General features: G+C 37.4%; 1 protein-coding gene across 1 annotated transcript in view; it reads right to left on the bottom strand.

The window, feature by feature from the left end:
• The window catches only part of CACNA2D3 (calcium voltage-gated channel auxiliary subunit alpha2delta 3), a 197,770-nt gene that overhangs the window by 124,379 nt on the left and 59,044 nt on the right, over positions 1-14,347 (bottom strand). The window contains exon 6 of the mRNA XM_053470058.1: positions 10,495-10,657. Coding sequence (XP_053326033.1) covers positions 10,495-10,657 — 163 coding nt within the window. The remainder of the gene's footprint in view (positions 1-10,494; positions 10,658-14,347) is intronic.

Genomic DNA, 14,347 nt, shown 5'->3' with positions numbered 1-14,347 from the left:
ATGTTTTTACTCAGACAGACGCAACTTTATTTATATCAAATAACGGAAATTAAGACGTAAGTTTTTTCGTCATCATCTTTTTTTCAGGGTTCTTACATGAAATGTTGATGTGCCTACAGATGATAAGACTTCCGTAACGGAGGTTTGTTAACCCTGCGTGTTCTAATCATAGAGGGAGGGATGTCTGGACTCGGAACTTTCAGGAATAAGTGAAGAACCTCTAAACCAGTGCTTTACATTATATGCTGATTGTGTAAATTAAATAAATTAGATTTTAAAAAATGCTTAATTAATAATTGTATTCTAGTCGGAAAAATCCAGTGTTTTAAATACATGAATTATTAGCCGATTTCTGTTTTAATTTATATCTTCAAAAAAGCCAGTATAAACTCAACCCCATCATTAACGCTGTGCACGAGAAATAAATTAGTTTTAGGTAATTTAAAAATGTAATTTTAGTGTAAATTTTAGGCTTCTGTTGCCTTTAGTAAAGTAAACATTGAGAAGCGTAAAATATAGAATTTTAAATCGATTTCTGTCCCTAAACTGGAAGGAAATGTTTTTGTACAGACAGCGACGATGTATCATTGTGTTCCTGGCGAGATGACTTCTGATTATCGGCCAAATTTAATAAAAGTACCATGTCGACTGCAGCATTGACGGATCTATCGAATATATTTACCGCGGATAGCGGGAATGTTTAGACCAATTTAGGAGCTGTCATTCTCCGAGCGGTCAGGAGATACACGGCTGAAAGATTAGCAAAAACATGAAACTCGTAAATTGAACAAGCGCAATAGCGACGCGTCGGAGACATGAATGATGGCAAAAGGGAATGCTTTGTACAATGAGCATGTACGGCGCGCCGCCCAGAGATTATATCACAGATAATGCGTCAACCAAACAGGCTGCAGAGATGGTCTGACCCAGACCCATTGGACCGCGGGCATTTGGAACGGTCTTGGAGACGTTAGAATGATCACATGATGATGGTCACATGATGCGAGAATCGGAATTCTTAGAAACGCTTCCGCTAAAAGTTCTCTCTCCTTTTTTGGACTTTTTTTCTTTGCTTTTTTCCTGTGTAAAATGTTCGTTTTCCCAAACTCTGAAACACTGTTTAATCGTCAAAAACAGCTTGTCAAAATATCACATTTTGGTTAGTTTTGGATGTCAGGGGATTTGCCAAAATCCTTCATTTGCGTTTCAATATTTTAACATGAAACATGGTCTGCGGTCTCGAGGAACATAATGTTTAACACGCAGAGTGGTAAAAAAAATTGAAATTTGTGAACATGGACTTTCTGTAGCTGTAATATGTAATGGAAATGGATAAATATTATAATCCCAGCTTGATAAATAAAATTCTGCCACAGATATCGGCTTTTATTGTCGGTCCAAAATCACATAATCTACAGAATGCGGTAAGTGGATCCCAATGGGTTTCCCGATTCACCCCAAACGTCACATTTCTGAGCTCATTGTTTCTTATTTCCAACCACAAGCTGGCATTTTATACAAACACTCAACAGATACAAAAATCACGGATAAACCGAAGCCGTGACGCCCCTGCGCTCCTCAACCTCCAAACCACCGTTCCCATACAGATCCTGTCATCTCGCACGGCCTGAAGCTTGTGGTAACATAAAACATCTGTTTTACCCCCGATCCCCAATGTATCTGATTGTGTTAAACGACAGAAAGTAAACGCAACATTCGATGGGTTAATGGAATGCGATCAACTCCTCCGAGGCACCAACCGCAGAGCTTCTGCTAGGAGAACGGCCGCGCTAATCCCTAGGAGTTACCGAATAATTCCTTCTTTCTTTAAGTTAGAAGCGTCAGAAGATCGATATTTATCCGAGAGACGGGGAAGCCATCCAAATGTAACACAACGCTACCATCTGAATGGAGGAATAGAGCACTGCCCAATTTAAGGGTTAAAAATCAGAGCGTTTGGAAGAAAATTAAGTTTAGGAAAGAGTCTGATGGAGAAAAGTGGGGAAATTTGTTGGCCGACCGAGGATGAACAGATCACGGAAGGCACCGACTGCTCTGTCACACTGTAAAATCCGGCGGTCACTCAGCCCTCACCTGGATGTCACTTTTGCTAAATAATGTATCTTTTGTTCTTATCCAACAATTAAATTCTAATACATTCGCCGATCTTATGTGCACAGAAATGGTTAATTGGATACTACTTAAAAAACGGTAAATTATTACGGTAAGTTATTCCTTTTATTTTTGGTGGGGAAAGTATTAATGCCGAAATACACAATTTTCATAATCGCTTCTTTATCATAACGTACGTTGGATTCTAGAAGTCAAATTTCTCCTATTTGAATTTAATTGATATAAAAAAAAAGTCTCCTAGAGGTAGAGCGCGGGCTCTGAAATGTTCCAGATTGCCCCAATTATTATTATAACACCCGTCACGAGGTATGTTCCCGACATTTCAGCGTTTAGTAAATTCTACGTCTCGGACGTTATAATCGCTGTTCGGAGACCCAGACATCGGAGATCTTTGTAGGAATAAAGAAAGGGCCGAAGGAGGAGAGGTTTGGGAAGAGATCGGCCCAGCGCAGCGTGAGTAGAACCAGATGGAAAACTGGAGAACTCTCAATGTCTTTGTCTGGAAGCCAAGACGTATAAAGCATGAAGCAGCTTGGTACGACAAACCTCTCGCTATCTTGGCCTTGAAGTTAGGTCCCAACTATCGCTTGACAAGCAGAAAATAAACAGCCTCTCGCGCACGCTGGCAGCGCATGAAGCGAGGTTATGGGAACGTAAAAGCAGAGAATATTCATGTGCAGCGCAATTCTACGGGATAAGGATAAAACCTCACATCCAACTTCCATTACCTGCAATACAGCGTATTCTAAAGTAACCCATTAAACGCTGCTTACAAAGAAACCAAATTTTAAAAGCGATGAGGATTGATTATTTCATGAATTGCAAATGTAGGAATTCATTTTTTAAAAAAAACTTTAAAAAAGTATTTACTAAATAGTTAACAACAATTAAGGATGGTGAGAGATGTGTAAAAGTATTTTTTTGTGTGCTGTGAATGTATTATTTAAATTCTCAGTATGAGAATTGGGTGTTGGGTATTTTTGAAAAATTGTTCATCTTCAGTACCACGCTATAAAAAGGAGTGTGCAAAATGACATCATCGGATCCCTTGTAGTAATAGGAAACAGTGTGTGATGTCATATGTAAATCAATCCAAAACATTCTGGAATGATCAAACATTTGTATTTCTCACAGTCTGTAAAACGTAATTGCTACAGATGATTTTTATATTATTATTATTATTATTATTATATTTTTTAGTAATGGAAACAATCAAAAGGTCAATATAAACAGTAATATATGCTATAAAAAAGGATTTCACTGAACAAAAATAATTTTTGATAATTTTGGATTAAGAAAAGGATGTTAGAAAAACATAATCCTTAAACTACTGACAATTCTGTTTATTTGTTATTATTTGGTTTTTTTTTTAATTACGAATTTTAATGAAATCTACAAAGTACTGATTATTGATAATGAGGTCAGATTTCAGAACCAGAAGAGTGGATTTGTTTGCTCATAATGAACGCGTTTATAATCATGGAATAGTAATTTGCATAATCAATGGCATTTCTGCAAACAGCTCATTGAAAGAGTTTAATCAACAAAGTTTTCTGTAAAAAAAAGATCAACAAAATGTATAGATTTTTGCGTCCGCACTTTTTAAAGATCAGACTTTCAAACACAAAGTAAAACGCAATTAGAAAATTAAAATATATTGGAAGGAAATCTGCAAACTTCTCAGACTGAAAACTTTATTCCAACAAACGTTTAAAGAAAAATTCAACTCCATGCAGGTTTAACGCTAAATATTACGTTAAAAAATGTTGATGACGGATATGATGGAAAAGACCCCTTTCTTCGCTTTTATTGTGAACCAAAATCCATTCATTTCTCCCCGGTGAAAAGTAGTTAAAGAAAGTCATTATCTGCCGGTCATATCGGGAACATTCCGGCCGATTCGGGTCTGTGGGATGTGTAACGGAATCGAATGTTAATTTATGAGAGACGGGAAAAAAGAGTCAACGAGAAGAGATCAGCTTCACTCAGCGGGCTTAGCTTCAAGACAACACTCAACGCAAACGACGAGAGAGATCGCCACAAAGGGAGAGCGAAAGAACCGCAGAGAGAAATGTCGCGGGATGACAGAAAAAGTGAATGGAGGCCGACGTTACGCATCGATCATAAACACGGATTTCAGCCCCGTTCTAATTAATGACGTAGAAATAAGTCTCAATTGGTCTGAACCGCCTCTTTTTTTGTAAACTGTCCCCCATTTTGAACTAAGCAGGAAATTCATGTTTTTTAAAACCACCCAAATGTATGATCATAGATGAGGGCCTAATTCATACTGGAAACTCAATAATCACGGCCTCGGCGGATGGGCTTTATAAGCAGGTGAGAGACCCCCGGGGACGCAGCAAGAGGATGAGACTCGGGGGTTCTTCTCCCCAATCATTTCTGCCCCTCAAACAGGATGAGCAACATTGAGAATGGGGGGGGTGACTTAATGGGACCTCCAAAGGCAAAAGGTCAATCGTTTGTGTTCCGTTTGTTCTAGAACACTGTAGTTAAGGGTTAATTTAGCTCCTGTGCCTCATAATGGGGGGGGGTGCCAAGTTCTCATCAGATTTTCACTTCTTTTCCGTTCACTGTACTAAATATATTCTGGACGCGCTTACTCTGTTTATACTCATATAACATTGGCACACATGGATCTGTCTTTGGACCTGGTAACATGTTCTCCATTTACCCAGCAGAGGTGGTAGAGGGTAATACAGCGAGGGTATTAAACATGCGCGGGATAGACATACGGCTCCTGAATCTAAGACGAGACCGACGACTGATTAAGGTTTGAGTCTTTACAGCAGGAGAAATGGGTGACTAGACGGGGGCCGCCGGGGGCCGATCTGACGGCAGGCTCTATGTCTATGTATACCTCCTATTGTTTCAAGGAATTTTGAATAATGCACAATCTCTTTCTGACCAAACGTAAATAAACCATATTATATAAATTATCTCATATGTAGAATTTTCTAAATCTAAGACATATCATGATTTATATTAATTTGTTGTTTTTTTACTTTATATGGGTTTTTTTTGTCTGTGGCGAAAACAAGAGAATATGTGAATCAATTTGCATAAGTAGGCAGAGACTTTGTCATATTTTCCTCTTGAAATGAAGTCATAAATATCCGTTTTCACGAAATTGTTTCCGAAGCCATATTTATTTCAATAATTTTTTACGGTAATGATCTCCCCCGTGGGATCCGAGAATAAAGCAATCACTCTACGTGACAATAAACACATTTCTGACTGCTCTGAAAATATTGTTTAATGAAAAAAAGCCGCGCTGAGCAATAATATAAAAATATAGGAGAATACAAAACTACCTAATAAACTCGGTAAAATTACTTTTCAAAATTAAAATAAAAACACAAAACATCCATTATTGATCAGAAATTTATATCCATTGATATTCCAGAGCAGATATCATTTCATTAAGAGCAGCAAAGGATTTTAATTCTCCTCATAGTTGTTTTGCATGTACAGGAAGTGTGTCCTGCCTACCGTGATGTCACTTCCTGCTCCTGTCATGACTGACTGCGGTGCCCACCAAAAGCAGCTCTCTCCGATAAGCTGCAATTATTTATAAAAGCAGTTAAATATATATATATCAATGTAGAATTATGAACTATATTTAAGGGGCTGTTGTTTTTGAGGCATTTTATAATAAATATTACAGTATTGATCCGAGGGGCGCCCCCGTTTTTTTTCTTGTATAAGAACGCTTTTCATCGCCAGGTCTCTTTGTTTTGGATTGATCTCCAAATATCATTTAACTTTTCTGATTCAGATTTATTCGACTACAGAAATCCTTGGAAGTTTCCGGTCTGTCATGAAATATTTGCACACAATGCTTTCTCCGAGACGAGCGCCGAGAGACGAGCGCATTCACCGACGGCTGATAAATTCAGACAATAATCAAAGCTTATGCTGGCGGAGGAGAAGAATCCTCCGAGTGCCTGGAAAGATATTGAAACATGATGAACCGGAGCCATTCCTTGATTAGGTGGGTTTTTCAATTTGCCAGTTAAAAGGACCTATGAATATCATTCGCTCTCGCTTCCCTTCTCCAAATGGCTGTTAAGCTGAGATTACCTATTTTCCAGAAAATTAGAACTAAAAAAAAATATATGAAAATACAGAAAAAGACACATCCGCAGCTGGTAAAAGAAGATTTAAAACCAGATAAGAGTTCCAGAATTTTTTTTTTTAATAAAATCGAATATTTTGATAGTTCTGCCTTGACATTCTGGAATACAATTGATAAGGACACCAACATTTGTGTTCTTTTTCTATGAATAAAAAAAAGCATAAATATAATTTTAAGGGCTTTAGGGGTTATGATTGCGTCCGAGGAACTATTTTTTGTACTGATTCTGTGAAAGGTCTGTGTGATTTTAACAGTTATTACGGAAATAAAATGTCTCCCTTTTTCGCAGATTCTGCATCTTACAAATCTCTATACTGAATAAAACGATGCGACGGAGTCTTAAAGATTAGAAAATTCTAGAAAAGCCACATCGGGAGCCGCCATCTTAGCTTCTACTCTCAGGATCTGCGTTTCTCACTATTGCGTTATCTCTGCCCCGCTGCTAAGTTGCTGGTTGTTGCTGATTGGTTCAGGCAGCCCTGAGATGTCGGAGAAGAAGGGAGTGAAATTCAAGGACATGAAATTGAATCGATGAGGCTGGCTCTGCCACAAGCTGCCATCGCCCTCCACGATGTCACATTCCAATAGATCCATCTCCACCGATGGTTCACCCTCACCAGGTACAAAAAAAAACACCCAAAATTGAGCATCTTGTTATATTAAAAGTGCATTAAATTGTGCGTTTCTATGTTTATTTTTTATTTGGAACGATTTCCATTAAGAGAAACGATGATGTTCTTGCAGCCCATGTGTTAACTATCTAAGGTTATTCCTTCGGCTCGGAATAATTTGAATAAAACCACTTGTGGTTTTCGAAAAGGGCCCAAACTGACTCATTTAAATTCTTTGCGCATATTTCCGAGGCAGGTTGATTTATACGATGCTCACTACAAATACGGGCTGGAGTACACAGTGGAAAAAAAGGAACGTACCCGGGGGGTTCCTGGGAATATAAACCTTTCCAATCAATTAATATATCACTTATTACAGCGGACAAACTGAAAGTCTCTTTTTTTGTGATAAACGGCCATAAAATACCAAAAAGACAAAAAAATGAATTCTGGGTTTTTTTTCCAGAACAGGGTCACTTTTTTAAATCAATCACACGTTCAGATTTTAACCCTTAGTGTTGAGATATGAACCTGGTGGAAAAAGTGTGGGCTCAAAGTGATCCTTTTTGGGGGTCTCCCGACTCTGTGGTGCTGAATGAGAGACCTTTATAACGGGCGTTATATGTTCATTGAACCAGGTCACATTTTAAACAGTGATTTTCTCTTTATTTGCATCAAAATTTTGAAGTCTGGCATAAGATGATTAAACAAAAATTTGTAATTACACCCTTTGGACATAATGTGACTACCAGGTAAATGCATGCGCTGCCTACGCTACATATCTGATGACATCCACAATGTGAAAAATAGGGGTATAAGATTGTTACATTTTTGGATCCCAAAGCTGTGATATTTTTCAGCAAAAGAACTCCAAACAATGTAATAAAAAACCTTAAATCCCAACTATGTTTTATGTATCCATTTTCTCATTCTTTTTTAACTATGTATCCATTTTCCCTTCCCTCGCTTAGAAAAGGTACATAATTCTGATCGTTGGATTTCTAATTTTCTACAGATCTGGAAGACCAATTTAGACTTTAAAAAATATATATTTATATCTGGTCATTAGAAGACTGGCGTACCGATTATCCATGAATAATCCACAGAACACCGAAAGCATTTTATCTGCAAGAAAATAATTCCATACAAAAAGCTGAAGGGTTTAGACGACGACGTAAGGGGTCGATTCTGAATCAGAAACTCTATTAGTGGAATTTTTTGAATTAAGAAAAAATATTGAAATCTTCAGTTCACAGATACTGGTGAGGCGTTCACCGTCTTTAGTGGTTATGTTTAATAGAATTCCTGCCGGCACTACTGACTTAAACCCTGGGGTCACCCGACTGGCAACAATCTGCGACGGCTAAACCACATTCTCCGCAGAATGGAATAACAACGATTCTCGTAAAACGGACAGAAATATTTATCTCTGGAAATTAAATTTACCCTGCGCCATAACTTTATCCACTATATCGATAAGGACCGTGTCGCCAATTCATTTATTTATTTATTAAATAGTAGAAAAATGATACATTTAGTGAGTTGGGCCTCAAAATAAAGTTTCATTTTTGTGTGATTGAACCAAACGCTAGTTTCTTTTCATGCGGTGCGCTTTTTTGAGTGCATCGTAACAAATTCCCCAAAAAGCTATTTTTTCCATGAGAAATGGAAATGAGATGCGGAACACTAATGGCACTGAGGCCAAAACAAAAAATAAATAAGAATAATACTAATTTCAAACATTTCAAACTCTGTCAATAAATTAAAGTAAAGAAATAGCTATATACAGTATCCATTATAAAACAGGGTCCTACGCCATCATAAATCCCCCTTAATTATTTTACTTCTACTTATAAATAACGGATTGGTCACTGTAACAAATAACTAGTGGATTCGGTCCAAGAAAGCAGAATTTGTCAAATTCTCTAAGTTTACGTGATAATTATCTTATTTTTCCATCGACCCCCTTTAATCAGGTCATGCATGGCAAATATTTTTAGCTCCAGAGAGTTGGATCGGGTAGTCGGAGGCTTTAAATTATTTCCGAAGTCCAGCTGTTCTCTATTCAGTAGCATCTCTGCATTTATTATGTGTTTTGGAACAGACTCAATATTCTATATTCCAAATGGAAAAAACGAAATATCAGGGGGGAAAACAAACCGCACGGCAAGATCCTAAACAATAAAACTGCACACAGTAACCCCCTATATAGTAGGGATTTCTCAATCAGAGATAACATAGAAGCTGCTGCGGGACTACAATTCCTACCATGCTTTGATTTCCATCAATACAGACGGAAGGCTCTCCATTGGCCAACCATTGGTCAAAATCGGCATCATCCGAAATGATGGACTTACAATGCTTACTAACGCATTCTCCATGTTTATTGTAAAATGTTGTCTCGTGGACGCCAGAGGGACCTATAACTCGGGTTTTGTGTGGCCCTCTTGGACAGTGATAGTGTTTATTATATTACATCATTCATTAAATATATGAGCCTTTTGGAAGTAATCAGAGGCCTTCACATTAAGACGTTGGATGGCAGTAATATCAAGGATCTCCTCTGCACAAACCATTTATTACTCCACATATAGGGAGCCAAGTAACCCAAAGATACGGCCTTTAAAGCCAACTAATAATTGAGTTTCTTGGGCAGCAAAGTTTCAAGAGCCCTTCCCTGGCATGAGTAGAGGATTGTGGGAACCTCCATCAGTCTTAAACCATTGAACAGAATAATAAACATAGTTGAGCTGACAGGAACCATGGAAAGTCGTTTCTCTAGGAGTTTGTGAGTTGACGTTTCTGGTGGCCATTGGCTGAAATAAGTCAGACATGGAGAAAAATGCCATGATGTTTCCTACACTTAAAGTTGAAGGTGCAGAATAAACTCAAAAACCCATCCGTTCACATATTTTTAATTCATTTCACAAACAGAATCACCCATTGTCTGATATCAGCTAGGTCAGGGATCACAAACGATGGGAAATTCTCCAGCGCAGCGACCTGACCATCTGTAATAAATCACGCTAACCAGATGTCGTCCTCCAAGCAGATCGCAGCTCCCTTAAATCATGGAACTCCGTAAGTACAAAAAGGTCTGGCACGTTTGGGAATTTACCAAAACCGCTATGAATTCAGGACAAGTGTTAGACAAAATAAAATACTATCCTCTGGCCTTCCGTACGCCGGCCATTTGTACAGTAAATCCCTCGACTGACGGCACTTTTGGATACAGTCCCATTGGAATAAACTCAGGATAGTAACGGCTTCTCTGTGATATTATCAGTATGGGCAATTAGGTTCATCGGTGCCTGGGGGAGAAGACCAGGCATGATTGCCCCTTTAAGAACCAGCGCTATTAAAGTTCTGTGCTAATTTTGGTTATAATGGGGACTGCGATTGGGAAAATCATTTAACTGTCCAAGAATATTAAATCAGACACTCACCATTCACGTTGCATCCTACATTACAGTAAATAGCCCCAAAAAAGAAGCCCCTAATTGTAGACTTTAACCATAAGCAGATGTTTGGATTCCTTCTATACGATATATGTTGGAGAGGACGGCTTGCGTCTGCTGGACGAGCGATACGTACCTTTGTTGTAGACGTTCGTTGGCACTTGGACGTCACTCAAAGTGATATTAACAGGCAGGTTATTAAAATGGTCATTGGGTAACAATAAAAACTCTTTTCCGAGGTCGACGTAATTCCCATCTTCATCTCTTTCATTGATTAGAACGGCGTTGAAGTATTCATACTAAAAAAGGGGAAAAAATACAATAAATGGTTAATTCATAAAATGAGATGATTCTATTACCTAAATTGACATGATTCAATCTGTTTGTACAATGGTCCTCTAATGTCCCCTCAATTATCAGACATCGAGATGTTTAACTCCTATAAAATCCAGATGCTGACCATATTCCTTTTTTAATTAAAATCTAATGTTTCGTAAATAATCAGCACTTCTATGTTATTTAGCCAACAAAAAGCACACGATAATTTAGAAATAGGTTGTATTTTTGGTTTTCTACTTTACTCCAATTATTACTTAAACTGAAAGCACATATTTCATATATATCAGAAAACAAAAGTTGGGGGGGGTGTAAAAAAAAAAAAAAAAAGTATTTTCATGTATACAGGTTACAGACAACCAAAAAAACTCCACCAAAATTAATTCCGTGTGAATGGGAAAAAAAAGCAAATTCGAGTTTTATAAAGTCCTAAATATTGTATTTATACAGTAATGTTTTTAAGGCTCGAGGCAATTAATTTAAGAGGCCCCCGGTCCCCCGAATAACTTTTATTGAAAGTGGATTCTATGTCTTGCAGAGGGCGTTGCGTCCTCTGAGATCCCAAAGTCATTTACAGTTTACTTTCTTCGGGAATAGGATAAACAAGAGAGGTTTTGACAAATATATTGATTATTTTTGACCTAGTACAAAAAAAACAGACGCCAGCGGAATCCTAATCCCTCTTTACTCTTATCTCTGGGTGATATTTGGTGCTAATTATCACAGATAACGCTAATAAAAATGGCCGCACGTTTCTCAGCAGATCTTTAAGAGTTTAATCCTATTTTATAATTACAATGGGGGGGGAACTCGTTAAAACTCCTTAAAGCATAAAAATAAACACTTTCAATTTCAGCGAATCGACTTCTACTGGAGAGAAAAAGGGGGAATATTACGCAGGAAAATATATTTTGGGAGCAGGAAGAACAAAACTAAATGTATTTGCCCCAAAGATTTATATTATTAGCAGACAAAGTCCAGAGAAGGTAAAAGCCATCCACACGCTTAATCCAAACATACCTTGGGGGGGGGGTACAGACAGATAGGGGGCAGAAAGGCAACCGCCCAACGCGTTTCATGCCTTTTTTTGTTGTTTTTATTTAAAAAAATATCACTCCCATCACTCCTGTGTTCCAATGGCGCATTGTTTTCGCTGACCCTAAGTGTATATATATATATAGTTCTACAATAATATATATCAACAGCACAACGGAGAACGTAGGTAATCAATAACTAATTGTCAATAATGGCAACAATGTTTACTTTTCAGAAGTTGGATCTCGATCCATGGAACACAATTGGCGTAAAATAATAATAATAATAATCTTTATATCCCCATAACTTTTAATGCATATCTTTACATTGCATTTCAACTCAGCGCCTGCTTTTTTAGACGTAAGAATAAATTTGCCGTTGCCTGCTGTTGGGATTCACTGAAAACAATTCATTTTAAAACATGTTTAACACAAAATGCTTTATCATTTAATAAATGCTTAGCTGCCAATGGCCGGAGGTCAGCAATAAATATAAGAATCACAAAGTATTACGATAACTCACTAAATAAATGGATTTTTTTGGAAACAATCAACATAACAAAGCGTCAGCAAAATGGTTGCAAATGTTTTTTTGTTGTTGTATTAAGTTAAAAAAAAAAGATACAAAAGAGTTATTAACACAAAGGAGGTAACTCAGAAAGTGAATAACAGCGAATAACAAAAGTTACAAAAGAAAAAAATAGATAAAAAACAGAAATATCTCGGTCCAGATTTACGAAATAAACTAAAATGTATCTCTTTTTTCTGCTGCAGTCAATGTCAAGGTGGAAGGCGCCTGATCTGCCGGAAGGTTCCAGGTTTCTTTGTTCTCTATTGTATAAATGTAAAGCTCTTTATCTCTATTGTATAAATGTAAAGCTCTCTTCTGTCTCCTAATCTTGGACCATCAGCTCCACTCGTAATACTTTATCAAGGACTGTCTTAGATTTTGGAGACCCTCCTGGTGTCTGCCCTGAACCCAAACAGTTACAGGAGTGAAAATCTCCTTCATTCTCTCTGGAGATCCTCGTCCTATCAGTCCGAGCACGGAGGTTACTTGGCCTCTGGAAGATATTTCCCCAAATGTCGGTCTTCGGGTCTCTTTGGAAATTTCCAAGACCTCTCAGTGGATTCGCGTCCCAATTAAGGGTCTGGAAGTCACAATGGGTGAATTTTGTTTTTTTTTAATAAAATTAGCCACTAATGGATAGCCGATGAGAACATCAAGTATCCCAAATGCCGTCGCAAACATCAAAGTGCTGATTGTTTTAAATTAATAAAATAACAAGTAAATGTCATGTTTTGTCACCATTCATGAGAAAAAGAAAACAAAATTAAATGAAATGAAATTGTTCACAGCCACCGCTTGCTACTTGAATGATCATCCATTTATTAGAAGCCAGAGTAATGGATTTTAAATTACTGCTTTAATGGCTAATTAATATTTTTAATGTACCTTACCATTGTGATTACTTTTATGCAAATTTGTAATGATAATGGTCTAGGATACTATTAACTTCATCTGTCATCATTTTGGCGTGCGAATATCCTTGGTTACGCTCCGTAGGTCACTCATTGTCTCTTTTTTAACTCTTCACGTTACATAGTTTTTTTTTAATATTTTTCTATATTTTTTATATTTTCTGGCAAATATTTAGAACTGATGGATTGACTTTAAAATGAAGCAAGTATTTGATATGTTTACATTTCATTTAATTTTTATTTTATTTAATTCGGCTTGAATTTGTTATTGGGATGAAAAATGAATGAGGGCAAAGTTTGAACTCATAAAAAATAAATAAATAAATAAATACTAGTTAATGCATTAATGCTCATCGTATATTAAAACTACAATATTTTAGTAACATAATTTGGGGGTACTTCTGATATTTGTAACAAAAGATTTTAACCCAACCCAAAAACAAAGATTGAAGATATCTTAAATAAAACAGCCAATCAGGAAGCGGGTAGTTGCGCATGCTGGGTTCCATCTTACATATATACATATATTCATGTAGAAGACGACATCTTAAATAGGAAACAGTATTTGGACCCAATTGGGCTTTTCTCAGAAAAATAGGGCAGCGTTCAATAAATCCGACTCCACGATCCGCTACAACAATTAGCGTGGAATCCCCCCGGAAAACCCTCTTTCAGGCTGGATATTTTTTGGTATCAGAAGAAGCCGCAGGTTGAAGTCGCTGCGGAGAATGCAGGCCGGATCTGTCGGAATTAACACTTCCCTATTCTAATTTCGATCTGTCAGCCTCCAGCCCACTGATACCCGGCCGCCCGTCTCTAACTTTTAATTACTTTTCCTTTCATTGATCTGGTGAACGACCGCCGCTGTTTTTCAAAGTCCTTAAAAAAGTCTCTTCCTTTACGTTTATTTCTCAGATAATGATCTATTTGCTGATTCTTCTGTTATCTCTCCACTTAGGCCATGTGCAGGGTACCCGACGCGAATCGCCTGCCATTTACATACAAAACACCGAAACATTACAGAAAATAACGCTAAGTAACTAAAAACAATCTCATGAAAATACAAACATAAAGAGAGCGACAGATGTGCCGGAGATGAGTTATACAGACACCGGGGTCAGCCACACCAGTAGTCGT

This window comes from Spea bombifrons, chromosome 6 (genome assembly GCF_027358695.1).
Source record: "Spea bombifrons isolate aSpeBom1 chromosome 6, aSpeBom1.2.pri, whole genome shotgun sequence".
In the NCBI taxonomy this organism is placed as follows: Eukaryota; Metazoa; Chordata; class Amphibia; order Anura; family Pelobatidae; genus Spea; species Spea bombifrons.
The sequence above is the reverse complement of the archived record's forward strand: the minus strand, read 5'-3'. Positions and strand labels throughout refer to the sequence as shown.